This window comes from Moschus berezovskii, chromosome 8 (genome assembly GCF_049115385.1).
Source record: "Moschus berezovskii isolate FMDL1 chromosome 8, NW_MosBer_1.0, whole genome shotgun sequence".
Classification (NCBI taxonomy): domain Eukaryota; kingdom Metazoa; phylum Chordata; class Mammalia; order Artiodactyla; family Moschidae; genus Moschus; species Moschus berezovskii.
Window position 1 is genome coordinate 87,209,995 of NC_142467.1, and position 16,674 is coordinate 87,226,668.

At 45.0% G+C, this 16,674-nt stretch overlaps 1 protein-coding gene across 1 annotated transcript in view; it reads left to right on the forward strand.

Annotated features, from left to right (window-relative positions):
• The first annotated feature begins 3,168 nt into the window (after positions 1–3,168).
• Positions 3,169–16,674, forward strand: part of SLC12A2 (solute carrier family 12 member 2) — a 110,653-nt gene continuing 97,147 nt past the window's right edge. Inside the window, exon 1 of the mRNA XM_055428856.2 lies at positions 3,169–4,046. Coding sequence (XP_055284831.2) covers positions 3,306–4,046 — 741 coding nt within the window. The 5' untranslated portion in view covers positions 3,169–3,305. The remainder of the gene's footprint in view (positions 4,047–16,674) is intronic.

A 16,674-nucleotide genomic window follows, 5' to 3' on the forward strand; every position in this document is an offset into this window, starting at 1 on the left:
ACTGAGGGATTTTCAGCTTCACTTTCACATAGGTGACACTAGTGGTAAAGAACCTGCCTGCCAATCCAAGGCACGGGTTTGAGCCCTGGGTCAGGAAGATCCCCTGAAAAAGGACAAGGCAATCCACTCCAGTATTTTTGCCTGGAGAATTCCATGGACAGAAAGAAGAGCCTGATGTGTTACAGTCCATAGAGTTACAAAGAGTTGGACCTGCAGTTTTCTGCCAATATAACTAAAGCTCATGAGGGACTTAAATTGTGGCTACATGATCATGCTCAAAATTCTCCAAGCCAGGCTTCAGCAATATGTGAACCATGAACTCCCAGATGTTCAAGCAGGTTTTAGAAAAGGCAGAGGCACCAGAGATCAAATTGCCAACATTCGCTGGATCATGGAGAAAGCAAGAGAGTTCCAGGAAAACATCTATTTCTGCTTCATTGACTATGCCAAAGCCTTTGACTGTGTGGATCACAATAAACTGTGGAACATTCTGAAAGAGATGGGAATCCCAGACCACCTGACCTGCCTCTTGAGAAACCTGTATGCAGGTCAGGAAGCAACGTCAGAACTGGACATGGAACAACAGACTGGTTCCAAATAGGAAAAGGAGTGCGTCAAGGCTGTATATTGTCACCTTGCTTATTTAACTTATATGCAGAGTATATCATGAGGAACGCTGGGCTGGAAGAAGCACAGGCTGGAATCAAGATTGCTGGGAGAAATATCAATAATCTCAGATATGCAGATGACACTACCCTTTTGGCAGAAAGTGAAGAGGAACTCAAAAGCCTCTTGATGAAAGTAAAAGAGGAGAGTGAAAAGTTTGGCTTGAAGCTCAACATTCAGAAAACAAAGATCATGGCATCTGGTCCCATCACTTCATGGGAAATAGATGGAAAAACAGTGGAAAGAGTGTCAGACTTTATTTTTTTGGGCTCCAAAATCACTGCAGATGCTGATTGCAGCCATGAAATTAAAAGACGCTTACTCCTTGGAAGGAAAGTTATGATCAACCTTGATAATATATTAAAAAGCAGAGACATTACTTTGCCAACAAAGGTCCATCTAGTCAAGGCTATGGTTTTTCCCATGGTCATGTATGGATGTGAGAGTTGGACTGTGAAGAAAGCTGATCGCCGAAGAATTGATGTTTTTGAACTGTGGTGTTGGAGAAGACTCTTGAGAGTCCCTTGTACCACAAGGAGATCCAACCAGTCCATTCTAAGGGAGATCGATCCTGGGTGTTCATTGGAAGGACTGATGCTAAATAAAGCTGAAACTGCAATACTTTGGCCACCTCACGCGACGAGTTGACTCACTGGAAAAGACTCTGATGCTGGGAAAGGTTGGGGGCGGGAGGAGAAGGGGACGACCGAGAATGAGATGGCTGGATGGCATCACCGACTCTGTGGACATGAGTTTGAGTGAACTCCGGGAGTTGGTGATGGACAGGGAGGCCTGGCGTGCTGTGATTCATGGGGTCGCGGAGAGTCGGACACGACTGAGCAACTGAATTGAACTGAACTGATTCAAGAGTGGTTCCTTCCTCTCTTCAATCTTTAAAATAAAAATAATAAACTAAGATGAAAAGTGAATGCCAAAATCATGGATAGGACAATTTTTTTGAAAATTGCCTGGTTGCAGCCTTCTTCACAGTATTTCCAAACAGTTCCACAAACTCTGCCTCTCTGATCATGCTTCCAGGATTCAGCAAAGGATAGTTTTCATCTCCATAAATAAAATTTTAAATTACATAAACAACAGTACAAAAAGACACATGAGGGAAGAAGTCATTCACGGTTATCTGTTTTTATGTAGGGCTGTGGGTAGAATTTATGTTAAAAATGGATTCTCTCTCCTGCTAAGAAAGTTACAAAGTTCCCCTACTTTTGACAGAAGAAAAAAATAGGCCTGGACAAGAGAGAGGTACCTTACCATTTTACTTCAAATGTAATTCTTCATAACCTAAACCACGTCAAAACTTCCAGGCGAGTGCTCCACTGTTAGTTTTTGCTCTCAGTACATGCATTAAAAAAAAACAAAACAAAAAAAAAACTTCAAGTTAAAAATCGTCTTGAAACAATAAGTTCTCAAAACTAGGCTCGGTTCTCGTCTTCAAACATCACAGCTTTTAAAATGAAGGTGTCATTGTAAGAGTGAACACACCCACTGCATCACTACAGGAATTAGTAACAGATTATGCAAATTAACGCTGCCTGGGGGTAAACGCCTTGAAGACCGTACAGAGGAAACCCTTCCTCCCCCTAGGCTCAGGCCTGGAGTGAGTGAGGGGAGTAGCGGAGAGCCATATCTTCGCACAGGCCTCGCCCCGGGCACATCTCGCCTAAAACTCCGGAAGCACCTGCGGGATGGACGAGAAAACCGGCCGCATCACCCGCAGGCGCGCTGGGCGGTCAGCGGCTCTAGCATCGCCTCGGGTACCAAGCGCCGCAGGGTAATCAGCCCAGTAGCCCTGCAGCATCTCGCGAGATCTCGCCTTCTGAGCCCCGTACTGCGAGCTCAGAACTTTAAAAAAAAAAAAAAAGGCGAGCGGGCGACAGCCCCCGAAGCCGCCGCCGCGGTGGCAGCGGGCGCCTGAGCATCAGCGGCCGGCGTGCGCCGGGGCAGGGCCCGCGCGCCCTTCTCCCGCCGGCTCGGGCCGGGCGCCGTTAGCAGCTGGTCCGCCGTGGCCTGGGTGCCGGCCCACTGACGCGCGGCCCCGGGGGCGGGGAGAAAGGGAGGAGGCCGGGGGCCAGCTCCTCTCCGCCGCAGAGTGGGGCGGGGGAAGGAGGTGGAGGGGTGGGAGGAGGGCGACGGAAGAGGAGGTAGCCGCGCAGAGAGCCTCCCGGCGACGGCGGCGGGAGGCCGCTCCGCTCGTGCTGCCGGAGGCCCGGCCCGCACTGGCCGCACGCGATCCCTCCCTGCGTGGAGCCGCACAGAAGCCGGCGCCCGCCGGGAAGCTCGGGAGCCTCTGCCGCGCGCCCCTGCCGGTCCGCGGGTGGGCGGGCTGAGGGGCGGAGGAGCCGGCGGCCCCGCCTCCCGCGTGCGGCCGCCCGAGCCGCCACCGCCGCGGCCCCGCCGAGGCTTTAAACAGCGGGGCCCGCCCCGCGCCCGCCACACTCGCGCGCAGACTCGGCCGCCGGAGGCGTTCGTGCCGGCTCGGGCTAGCGGCGGCGAGCGCGCGGCTCGGAGTGCGACTCGCCCACCCGGCGTTGCGGCCGCTACCACCGCCGGCCAGGGGCGCGGAGGGCGTGCAGCCCGCGAGGTCCGCCAGGCTCTCCGGGTCCGCCGAGGGTCGGGCGGCGATGGAACCGGGGCCCACGGCGCCGTCCTCCGGCGCCCCGAGGCTGGCCGGGGTTGGGGAGACGCCTCCAGCCGCCCCGCTGGCCGCCGCCGGGATGGACCTGCCCGGCACCGCCGTGCCCTCAGTGCCGGAGGATGCTGCGGCTGGGAGCCGGGGCGGCGGCGGCGGGGTCCGCGGGGAGGGTGCCGCGGCGGCCGGCGACGGGCTGGGCAGACCCCTGGGGCCCACCCCGAGCCAGAGCCGCTTCCAGGTGGATCTGGTTTCCGAGAATGCCGGGCGGGCGGCGGCGGCGGCGGCGGCGGCGAGCGCTGGCGCGGGAGGCAAGGAGACCCCCGCGGACGGGAAAGCCAGCGTCGAAAGCGGGCAGGCTAAGGCCAGCGAGGAAGCCAAGGGCCGCTTCCGCGTGAACTTCGTGGACCCGGCTGCCTCTTCGTCGGCGGACGAGAGCGTGTCGGATGCGGCAGGGATCGGAGGCGACGGGCCCAGCGTGAGCTTCCAGAACGGCGGGGACACGGTGCTGAGCGAGGGGAGCAGCCTGCACTCGGGCGGCGGCGGCGGCGGCAGTGCGCACCACCAGCACTACTACTACGACACCCACACCAACACCTACTACCTGCGCACCTTCGGCCACAACACCATGGACGCCGTGCCCAGGATCGACCACTATCGGCACACGGCAGCGCAGCTAGGCGAGAAGCTGCTCCGGCCCAGCCTGGCGGAGCTCCACGATGAGCTGGAAAAGGTGAGCTCCCCCGGCCTTCTCCCTGCAGCCCTCCCCTCCTCCCCAGCCGCGGGTTCGCGCTGACCGCGGGCCACAGCCGCCGGCTCTCCACGGGTAAGGCGGCGGGAATGGACGTGCACGACTCGCTGGCATCCCTGGATTCAGCTGTCAAGGGTGGAATTGCAGAGGAATGTAACTTAATCTCTTGAAAGTTTGCAGCGGGTTAGGCTAGTTACGTGATACTGGAGAGGCTGCTTTTAACAGCCTTCCCCATCCAGTTGTATATCTAGTTATGCTTTTTTTTTTTTTTTCCCTTAACCACGCTAACAGTTACCATCCCTCTGAATGACAGTTGTGCTTTTAGGTCCGGAGAAGGGAATGTACGGGATGTTTAGCTGAGGACATCTCTCAGGAGAGAGTGGAGAGAAACTGCCATCCCTGTCTTTTTTTAAAGGTTGTATTGTATGGCTTCTGTACACCCATTAGGGCTCCCAAGAGTGGGAACGTTAGTGTTTGAAGGGAAAGCCTTAGCAGCGTGTTTGTGGTTTATGAATTATTAAAGCTCTGTTCCTGCAATCTTGAATGTGCAAAGATCGTAGAAATCTTAAATCTTGGGACAAGCTGTTCCTGATAATAGCATAAATCCACCTTTTATAACGTAAACCTTTTGGAAGAGGGTCACATCAAAAGGGGGGTGGAGTGGGCAGAGTCTAAAAGAGGGAGAGGGAGAGAGAAACCGGAGACTTGTTTTTTCTGTGGAGGATGTCTATCTAGAAAACACCTTTTGCGGTCTTGCGTAAGTAGTTACACTTTGTGAATAGAAAACCGTCCCTATAAACTATTGATTTCTGTAATTCTGTTTTTTATGACCCCATAAGACTTTTTATTTCTTCAGGGTACAAAATCGTTCTTTTTAGATAACATTGATGCTTTTGAGATTTTACTAATAATTAACTTTTTTTTATAACTTAGATTACTTGAAGTCTGCCTTTACAAGTGTATAATGACTACATTGATGGAATTTGTGAATGCTCAGAGTTATTAGTACCATGTAGATTGATTGATCATAGTGTCGAAAAGTTGATAGAAATACAGAAAGTATGTAATTTCTTTTGGATATGATTATTTGATCTCATACAGTCATTTTATACAAGATTGCACCTGTCCCAGTGTTTGAAAATGTGACAGAACATTCACTGAGATAATTACTGAGGCCCCAACCCTTGCCCTCTATCGATTGTTTAAAAGCCCGGCTTCATTTAACTTTGGGTAATACTACTCCTTTCATCCCGTTATGGTATTTTGTCATTTCAGAAGAAAACATTTTTTAAAAAGCACTTATTTTATTCATATTTCTGTTGTTTCTCTCAAATCTGTTCTTTTTTTTTTTTCAGAATTCCTTATATAGTCATTATAAAGTAGATTATGTAGCTAGTTTATGTAGCTGGTAGTTTCCCTTTTCTTAGAGCATTTTTATTACTGAAAATACTATGTAGGTATTTGCAGATTTATTTCATCAAAGTCCTTAGTTGAGTAATAAAACAGTCTATATTTATATATAAGTCTTAAAGACTTTTTTAATTGAAGGGTATTATTATATACCTTGATCTTGTATGCTTCCTGGGAAAGTTTTTGTTATTTTAAATTAAATTCTCTAAATAGCAAAGCACTTCTAGTTCTCCCAAAATTTCAGGGTTTTGTTTGGTGTTTTTGGTCAGCTCACAATGTATGAGAAAGAACACCTGCATTGTTTAGATGTACAGTAGTTGAAGAAATCACCTAGCCTGTCAGCCTCAGCTTCCTCATCTTTCAGAGTTATTTTGAAGATTAGAGGAAAAAATGTACACAAAGGCCCTTGTTCAGTACTGGCAAAATAATGGCTAGTGTAGTTACTATTTCAGTCATATATTGGCCCTTCATAAAGTAAATAGTTAGGAACTTCTCTGGTGATCCAGTGATTAGGACTCTGGACTTCCAATGCAGGGGGCAGGACTTCAATCCCTTGTCAGGGACCTAAGAGCTCCTATGTTGTGTGCTGCAGCCAAAAGATTAAAAAAAAAATTTAAAGTACATAGTTAAACTTTCAGTTCAGTTCAGTCGCTCAGTCGTGTCCGACTCTTTGCGACCCCATGAACCACAGCACGCCAGGCCTCCCTGTTCATCACCAACTCCCGGAGTTCACTCAAACTCATGTCCATCAAGTCGGTGATGCCATCCAGCCATCTCATTCTCTGTCGTCCCTGTCTCCTCCTACCCCCAGTCCCTCCCAGCATCAGACTCTTTTCCAGTGATTAGGACTTCACTTTTAAGATTCTCTTAATCTCTGCAATTTGCGGTGAATTTAGTAACTAAAATGTTACGTTCAGAGTTTCATTTGTGCAGCATGTGGTGTAATAAGTTCTTTGTAGTTTTTTACCTTTTACTATTCAGGTCCTTTATGGGCAGTGAAAAAGGTTTATTAGGTTAAGTAAGTACAGAACCTCATCTTGAAGATAATTTTGTTTAGAAATTAGCAAACAGATTAAAGAGATGTGTCGTGTTAAGGAGTACCAATCTGGCCATAGATAAACCTCTATTGAAGGAGGGCAGGGTGAGGCTGATAGTACAGGTTGGCAAGATTCCCAAATGTTGTTCTTCACTTTTTAGATCGACTTTTACTCATTAAAATCTTTTCTACTTACTTGTAGCCCTAGATGAAATCATAGCGCTCAGAATTCTGTCGCATTTAATCCTAGCTCTTGATTGACTATCATTATCTACCATGGATCTAAGTCTGTGCTGGGAACTATGGAAGAATAAAACAAGTAAAAGAAAAGCACTCCAGGAACTTGTTAGGGGAAAGGACTACACTGTCTTCCTATACTTGAGTTCCTTTCTTTGCGTAGCACTGTGACTTTTTAAAGCATTTTGCCTAAAAATCTAGCTGAAGAGGAATAGTTAAATAATCAAGGTGCATCTTGCTGTATTACACAGCCATTCTAGGGCCAGGACTCATGAGTCCCCCATTTACCAAATATTTATTAGGGAGAAGAGTTTCTTAGGTGTAGGTCACATGACTGTGGCACTATGGAATGATGCAGTGATTAGCAAAATAGATACTGACTAAATGGCAACACACTCCAGTACTCTTGCCTGGAAAATCCCAAGGATGGAGGAGCCCGGGAGGCTATAGTCCACCGGGTCACAAAGAATCGGACACGACTGAGCGACTTCACTTCACTTCTGTCATACTCTAGTAGGCATAGTTAACCAAACAAATAATGTAATTAAATCCCACCCCCGCCGGTGCTGTTAAAGAGGAGTATAGAATGTTGATGAAGATATAATAGGTACCAGTCCATTCTAAAGGAGATCAGTCCTGGGTGTTCATTGGAAGGACTGATGCTAAAGCTGAAACTCCAATCCTTTGGCCACCTCATGCGAAGAGTTGACTCATTGGAAAAGACTCTGATGCTGGGAGGGATTGGGGGCAGGAGGAGAAGGGGTTGACAGAGAATGAGATGGCTGGATGGCATCACCGACTCGATGGACATGAGTTTGAGTGAACTCCGGGAGTTGGTGATAGACAGGGAGGCATGGCGTGCTATGATTCATGGGGTCGCAAAGAGTTGGACACTGAGCGACTGAACTGAACTGAATTTTAGTTAGGTTTGGGGAGGGCTTTTTCACAAAGTGTGACACTGAAGCTGAAACTTAAAGGCTAAGCTGATGATAGACCAGAACAACATGCCGGGTCAAAGGAACAAAATCTGTGAAGGTCGTGACAGTGGTGTGTTCAGAGAACTATAAGGAGGCCGATATAAGATTTATGTATAAAGGTAGTGGAAAGTGATTGATTTTGTGTGACGTAGCGGCGTTAACTGTTTTAACATCTTTTGATTGCTGGATGAAGAAGAGATTGGCAGGAGGGAGAACAGAAGCAGCTTTTGCTGTGGTCTCATTATACATAAGGGTTGGGGGCAGAATGAGTGGGATGTACGTGGATTCGGTATGGGCATGAAAGAGAAGCTGACTCCTAGATTTTGGACCTGAGCAGCTGAATACATGGTACTTTGCTTAAGATGTGAAAGATTGGAGAAGAAACATTGATTTGGGGAGGAAAGAAAGAATGCTTTTTGAGTAGCTTGTAAGACATCTTTGGAGAAGGAAATGGCAACCCACTCCAGTATTCTTGCCTGGAGAATCCCATGGACGGAGGAGCCTGGTGGGCTACAGTCCACGGTGTTGCAGAGTCGGACACGACTGAGCACCTTCACATTCACTTTCACTAGGACATCTTAGTCCAAGAGTCATTTTGAGGGAGAAGGGACAGAGTATATATGTATATGAAATATATGTGTGTATGTGTATATACATATGTATGTGTGTATGTATTGATGGTCTAAAGTCATGCATGAAGTTACTTGGGAAAGTGGCTAGATAAGAGAACAGAAACATGGTTTGGGCTTCAACTTGGGGAATGCCTAGAGGTCTATTGGAGATTGTGGAGACACTGGCAAAGGAAATAAAGAAGGAGCTCTTAGGCTGGTAAGAAATAGCCAGGAGAGCAGTGTCAGGGAAGCTGAGAGAAAATAATTTTAAAGAGGACAGAAAGTCTTCAAAGCTGATGCCAATAATTGATTTTTTTTAGAAGAATAAAACTGACGGAGTGATTCCTGCCCCTACAAGAAGAAATTAAAAAGTAGATGGTAAATAAGTATTTGATAGACAATTTCAACATGTATGATAGAAAACATCAGATGTGGAAAAATGTCTCATGTTTCACTAAGCATGTTGGTTTTTTCATTTAATTCCTACAAATAAGTCTTAGACACATTTTACTCATGACACAATGGGCTCATCGAACCTGAAGAAATTCCTTAATACCACTGTCATAGAGAGTGGTACAGATGAAATTCACACCCAGGGTTTTGACTGTTGCCAGGACATAGCCCCTCTCTCTTATTGTTTCTTCTTCCTCTGTATCCCCTGGCCTGCTCTGAGCAGGGATGTTGAGGGGGACATCTTGGGGGTTGCCAGCATCACTCTTCTATCATGACCTGAGAGTGGAATGGTTACATAACTGAAAGAAGAGAGGAGGAATTATTGACTAATCTGACTGTCTCTTTCACTGGGACCTGAGCTGGTATCTCATTCATCTCTGGACAGAGAATAGGTAGTTAATAAAGATTTATTTGTTGAGTGTATCAGGGTGATCAGTTCCTCCCACTTAACAATGACTTTAAACAAGTGTAGCTACTGCTCTAAGTGAGTTGTGTTGAGTCTTCGACAAGAAATTCTACACACTGCTAATCATATCAGTACAGAGCTTGAGTTTTGGAAGATCATCCAGGAAGAAGAATGGGTCAAATCACTGGGGAAAGGGAGTAGAGTAGATCCAGGAATGAGTAGAGGTGGGACCTTGATCAGAAATATTTGTGTGTGACACAAACTTGTACTGTTTCACGACTTTGCCAGGGGCCCCACCCTCTAAGGGCTTCCCTTGTGGCTCAGCTGGTAAAGAATCTGCCTGCAATGTGGGAGACCTGGGTTTGATCCCTGGGTTGGGAAGATTCCCCTGAAGAAGGGAAAGGCTACCCACTCCAGTATTCTGGCCTGGATAATGCAACTGAGCGACTTTTCAGTTCAGTCGCTCAGTTGTGACCGACTCTTTGCGACCCCATGAATCACAGCACGCCAGGCCTCCATGACCAACTCCCGGAGTTCACTCAACCTCATGTCCATCAAGTCGGTGATGCCATCCAGCCATCTCATTCTCTGTCAACCCTTTCTCCTCCCACCCCCAATCCTTCCCAGCATCAGAGTATTTTCCAGTGAGACCACTTGTCACATGAGGTGGCCAAAGTATTGGAGTTTCAGCTTTAGCATCAGTCCTTCCAATGAACACCCAGGATCGATCTCCCTTAGAATGGACTGGTTGGATCTCCTTGCAGCACAAGGGACTCTCAAGAGTCTTCTCCAACACCACAGTTCAAAAGCATCAGTCCTTTGGCTATCAACTTTCTTCACATTCCAACTCTCACATCCATACATGACCATGGGAAAACCATAGCCTTGACTAGACGGACCTTTGGTGGCAAAGTAATGTCTCTGCTTTTTAATATACTATCTAGGTTGGTCATAACTTAAACCAGAGCCACCAAAGCTGAAGACTGGTTTACCCATAAGACTGTACGCATTCTCCAGGTATACACCAACTGTCTGCCTGGGAAGAAGGAAAGATAAATTTTGGGTTTAAAATGTGGCCAGAAATCTGTGTACTGCTTTTGTAATCAATGTCTTCACATGTTTGTGTTCACACTTATATTCCCAATCTTGTTAGACCAGAGTTTAAAGGACCAAAAGAGAGTTTCTTGGTTCTTATGTATTGAGTGTGTTCGTTTTCACTCATTTTTTTATTACATGTTTCATATGTGTTTGTAAAGTCTGTGGTACTAATCAGATTGGCTCCATGCCGAAGTGAAATGAATATGAATTTTTTAGTTATTCAAAAAGTCTTGATTGAGCACCAGTAATAGTCCTGTTCTGAGTGCTGGGGATACAGAAGTGAGCACAAAAGAATTGCAGAGCTTGTATCTTAGTGGTGGGAGAAGTAAGCCATAAGTCCAATATAACTGCTGTGAAGAAAATGAAGGTAGATAGATGGTAGTGGCTGGGGTTTTAGGCGAGTTAGAGGAGCCCTCTCTGACTCGAGTAGTCATTGCTGCTGCTAAGTCGCTTCAGTCGTCTCCGACTCTGTGCGACCCCATAGACAGCAGCCCACCAGGCTCCCCCGTCCCTGGGATTCTCCAGGCAAGAGCACTGGAGTGGGTTGCCATTTCCTTCTCCACGAGCAGTCACTAGACAGGAGCTAAAGATCAGCCCATGCAAATACCTTGGGAGAAGAGTTGGCAGAGGACAGCAAACATTAGGACCTTGAGATAGGAGTGTGCCTCGGGGTGGGCTTGACATGACTGAGAAACAAGGGGCCCAACAAGACTGGGGTGACTAACAGGAGAGTGATAGGGGAGGTTGGAACAGTAGTGAAGAGCAACAATGTAGAACCTGGTGGATCATGATGAAGACTTAGAATTTTACCCTGAGTGATGTAGGGAGTCATGGAAAGCTTTGAGCGCAGACTTGACATGATCTGACTTAATTTGTAAAACATCGCTCTCATTGCTGTGTGGGGAGTGTCCCATAAGCACGTAAGAGTGGAAGCTGGGAAACCAGTTAGCAGTGTTTTGGTTATGATGATAATGAGTGTTATGAAGGTGATAGTGTTTGATATGATGACAGGTGTTTAAATGCTGATTATACTTGAAAGGTGAAATTGTTGAGATTAGCAACTGTTTGAGTGAGTTTTCCCTTGTTGAGAAGAGTCAGTGTTTATGAAGAGGTGAGAGATTGGGAGGAGCAAGTTTGCTAAGTGGACTCAAGAGTTGGGTTTCATCCGACAAGTTAGTTCTGTAATGGGGCAAACAGTTATAAAATTGCAGCTACTCGTTTGTGAAGTAATAGAACCTAAGAAAATGGGTTTTAATTTCTAGCGTAAAAATATGTTTTTTGAGAACTGGTAGTTTTTCAAAAAGTATAAGGGAATGGGGAACTAGTGAGTTGACTCTGCAAAGTGAAGGAGTAAGGGATGGACAAGGAAAACTGCGTAACTACCGAAGTTAAAAACATATCAATGGTTTCCCATTAAATATTAAATGTATCATCTGCCATTGGCGTTATTATTCTTCAGTTTTTCACTAGAACCTGTAATAGTGCTTTCCTACAGCTATTAAGAAAGATCTGCATAGTCAAAGCTATGGTTTTTCCAGTAGTCATGTATGGATGTGAGAGTTGGACCATAAAGAAGGGTGAGCCCAAAGAAATGATTCTTTTTGACCCTTGGTGTTAGAGAAGGCTCTTGAGAGTCCCTTGGACTGCAAGGAGATCAAACCAGTCAATCCCAAAGGAAATCAGTCTTGAATGTTCATTGCAAGGACTGATGCTGAAGCGCCAGTACTTTGGCCACCTGATGCAAAGAGCTGACTCATTAGAAAAGACCCTGATGCTGGGAAAGATTGGGCGCAGGAGGAGAAGGGGATGACAGAGGATGAGATGGTTGGATGGCGTCACTGACTCAATGGACATGAGTTTGAGCAAGCTTCAGGAGATGGTGAAGAACAGCGAAACCCAGGGTACTGCTGTCCATGGGGTGGCAAAAAGTCAGACACAGCTGAGCGACTGAACAGCAACAACAAAGCTATTATGGTAAAGAACCTGCCTGCCAAGGCAGGAGACATGAGACATGGGTTCGATCCCCGGGTCAGGGAGATCCCCTGGAGAAGGGCATGGACGTAGGAAATTAGAAAATCCCATGGACAGAGGAGCATGGCAGGCTATAGTCCACAGGGTCGCACAGAGTCGGACATGACTGAAGCAACTTAGCACAAAGCTGCTATGAAAAACTTCAAGCCCATAGAGAGCTTGGGGACTACTGATTAGAAGAAGAGGGAAGTCTGAAAAGCAAACATAGTGTGGTGGAATCTCATCTCTGTGTAGAAGCTGGTTGTGGCTGGTAAAGTCATAGTACCCTCGAACTCAGAAATTTCTCTATGAAATTTTCGCTATGCAGTTTCTGAACACTGACAAAGTAGCTATTTATCTAGAGGAAGCATACTAGAAACCTCTGGGTGGTTCTTTGTTGGGTCGGTGTGAATTGATTCCTTCAGTGACGTAGTTTCTGACAGAGTTTAGTGTGTGAGTCATTTCGGAGCTGTATTGCAGGTAAGTGGCTTGGAAGACAGGATTGCCTATGCTCCATTAGAGCAAGACTTAAAGGAACTATGAGGATCCTGGCCATCTGCTGTGACATGACTTTTTACCCCATCATTTCACCAAAATAGTTCCTGTTAAACGTCATCAGTGACCTCCTTCATCCTTATCGCTAATTCCAGTAAACCTTTTTTCTCAGTAGCATTCAGCCTTCCAGCAGCATTTGATATTCTTTTGAAGTCTTCTTGACACTTCCTTGGCTCCTATAACATCACTCTCTTAATTTTCCTTCTCCCTCTCTGGCTTTTTCAACCCAGAGTCTTCTGCAGGCTCCTTTGTCTCGAAGCTGGCCATCCTCTAGGCTTGCGTCTGGCTTGCTTGCTTCCTTTGTCGTCTTCTCTGTATACCACCTTTCTGTATCATCTGAAGTCGAATTACCACCGGATTTTGTCTCTTACTAATTCATATGCGCTTTCTGAGTCCTGGGCATCCAGTGCCTGCTAGACATTTTTGCTTCATCTCGAAAGACACCCCACACTCACAAACTTACTTCTCTCCCTCTGCCTCCCAAAACAAAACCCCCCAGGCCCTCTTCCAGTGTGTCCTGTGTTTCTGAATGGTTCTACCATTCATCACATTGCACAAGTGAGAAGACTGAGTCATCCCTGACACTTTCCCTTCTCTCTGTATATCCAGGTCATCACGAGGTTCTTTGCATCATCTTTATTTTCTAAATATGATTTTCGTCCTCGCTGCTGCCATCCTAGACAACTGCGGCATGTCCCTCTCCAGCAGCCTTTTATGGCTTTCTCTTATTTACTGTGCCGTGTCATTATTGTGCCCAGAGTGATCCTTTTTGTTTTTTTTTCAGAGTGATCCTTTTAAAACAAAATTGACCATGTTATTCCTTGGCTTAAAACTAGCCCTGCATTGTCTAGCTCTGGGCTACATCCTCTTAAATGTTTCAGTTCTTAACAGCACAGTATTTTCTTTGGCCATTGGGCCTTTGTAGTATGTAATACGATCCAGGAAATCTTCCTCCTTTCTCCCCCAAGACACACTGATAAAACTTTTCAGTCTTAAAGTTTCACTTCAGTCCTTATTTCCTGGGAGAGGAAGCCTTTAACCTCCAGTCTAGGACAAATCTCTTTTCTCTTGGAGCACTTATTTCAATTAGAGGGAGTGTGTGTGTTAAGATGGTTATTTGAGTCAACTTGAGTTGACTTCAAGCTCCATGAGAAGCAGACTGTGTCTGTGGCTGTTTATCATTATGTCCCTACTACATAGCAGATCCTCAGTCAGTGCATGTTGAATAATAGAATTGTTTTTTATAAATTCATGTTGCAGAAGAACCTTAAACTTTTTTGTTCCTTATATTGTCATCTAGAATTTCTAAAGGACATTTGACAGCCTTGTGGCCCCAGTTTGCACATTTGGAGTTTACCACATGAAAGAGCTAAGTGACCTACCTGTCCAAAATCATAAGACCCATAACTGGCAGAGACAAGGCTGGAACTTGCAACAACCATTTTAACTCCCAGTTAATTCCAGTGTCCTACAGTTTAATACTATACAAGTTCTTTCTATTTCTGTGGTTTGTTTCTTTTTAAAATACCCATGGCAGTTGTTTTTTATTTCATTGAAAATAAAGTAGAAAAGGTTTGGACTCCTCAGTTTGACAGTGTGGATAGATCTTTTCCCGACAGAAAATTCTTTTCAAAAAATTTTAAGAAAGTTTCTTATAAAAGGACTCAGTATGTTTTTTGTTTGTTTGTTTTCCATTTCTTCTGCCTTTGTTACCTGTATCTCCCAAAAGTGGGATGTAATTTTTATGATCTGAGGTTTCACTTTTCAATGCTGTAACCACTAGTCACATTTGGCTGTTAAAATGAGTTTAAACTAAAGTTAAAAATACGTTTACTTGAGCTACATTTTGAGTGCTCAGTACCCACATGTTGGCTGGTGGCTACCATACTGAACAGTGAAGATACAGAGCGTTTCCCTCATCACAGAGAACTTATTAGCCTGTGCTTCCATTTAAATAGTCACCACTAGTTTAAAATTGTTAAACAGTCACTTTTTCTCTAATTTTGCATGGGATCCTTCCTTAAATAAAGTTGTCTAAACATATTAGGCCCTCATTGAAATATTTGTTGAGTCAGTGGACTTTATCTCCTTCCTCATCTTTAATATTGGAAAGTCTGTGAAGAATCTGTTAATATTGTATAAAGTGTTACATTTCCAAAGCACTCTTAACTCATTTCTGCATTTGGTCTTCCAGTCTGTCTTTGGAGGAGGTGGGTTTTCAGAAGGTCTTGGAGTAGCAGTTATATTTTGCAAGGTTGTGGTTTTCCTAAGCACTTAACTAACACTTGGTGAGGCTGCATCTCTTTGAAACTAGCTGTCTCCGTTTCCTTTTGTTTGGACCAATGATTCCCCAATTTTAAAAGACTTACCTGGAAAAAAATTACTCCTCCCTCCCAAAGAATATGTCTTAGACAGATTTTGGTTATCATTATGACAGTAGTACATTGTTGTGTTTTTGGTTTTTTTGATATTCTGAGTGTCAATTTTGAAACATCCTAATATAGGAATCTAACTATCAAAGATCTGGATTTAACTCTTAGATAGGTGTGTTGTTGTTTTTCAGTTGCTCAGTAGTGTCTGACTCTTTGCGACCACATAGATTGCAGCACGCCAGGCTTCCCTGTCCTTCACCATCTCCCGGAGCTTGCTCAAAGTCATGTCCATTGAGTTGGTGATGGCATCCAATCATTTCATCCTCTGTTGCCCCTTCTCCTCCTGCTCTCAATCCTTTCTAGCATCAGGGTCTTTCCAGTGAGTCAGCCCTTCACATCAGGTGGCCAAAGTACTGGAGCTTCAGCATCAATCCTTCCAATGAATATTCAGGATTGATTTCCTTTAGGATTGACAGGTTTGATATCCTTGCTGTTCAAGGGACTCTCAAGAATCTTTTCCAGCACCACAGTTCAAAGGCATCAGTTTTTCAGTGCTCAGCCTTCTTTATGGTCCCAGCTCTCACATCTGTACATGACTACTGGAAAAACCGTAGCTTTGACTGTACGGACCTTTGTAGGCAAAGTGATGTCTCTGCTTTTTAATACACTCTCTAGGTTTGTCTTGGCTTCCAAGGAGCAAGCATCTTCTAATTCCATGGCTGCAGTCACCATCTGCAGTGACTTTGGAGTCCAAGGAAATAAGGCTTGTCACCGTTTGCACTTTTTCCCCCCATCTGTTTGCCGTGAAATGATGGGACCGATGCCGTGATCTTAGTTTTTTGAATGTTGAGTTTTAAGCCAGCTTTTTCAATCTCCCCTTTCACCTTCATCAAGATGCTCTGTAGTTCCTCTTCTCTTTGTGTCATCTGATCTTGTTTTCAATTTCTCCTAGTTTTTTTTTTCCATACCTAGTTAGTTGACTGTCAGTCAGGGGTTTAAATCTTGCCCTTTCCACTTAATACTTGGATGATCTTTAGAAAGAGTACTTCCCACCTCAGGTCTTCAATTTTCTTTTATAGAAAATGGGAAAGACATTAATTCATAGTGAGAAATAGCATATATTGATGTAAGAAATAAGTGCATACTGTTACCAAATGAAGTTTTTGTTATCACGTGTTTCTCCATGTTTATTGCTTTTCTGATTCTGCATATTTAGGATGTCACTAAGTCGCATGTTTATATCCTTGACAACTTCTGGTTCTTCTTACTTTAAAAATAAAACAATTTGAAATGTAAATGATACAGTTATATCTTCCAGTATCACTTAATAAGTTTTCTTCTGGTACCTTGAATTAAAATGTTCTTTTAAGCTATAGTTTGTTGACATTAGCAGGTTGTATGGAATTTGAAATGATATACAAATTAAAGCATTCTTAATGCATTTT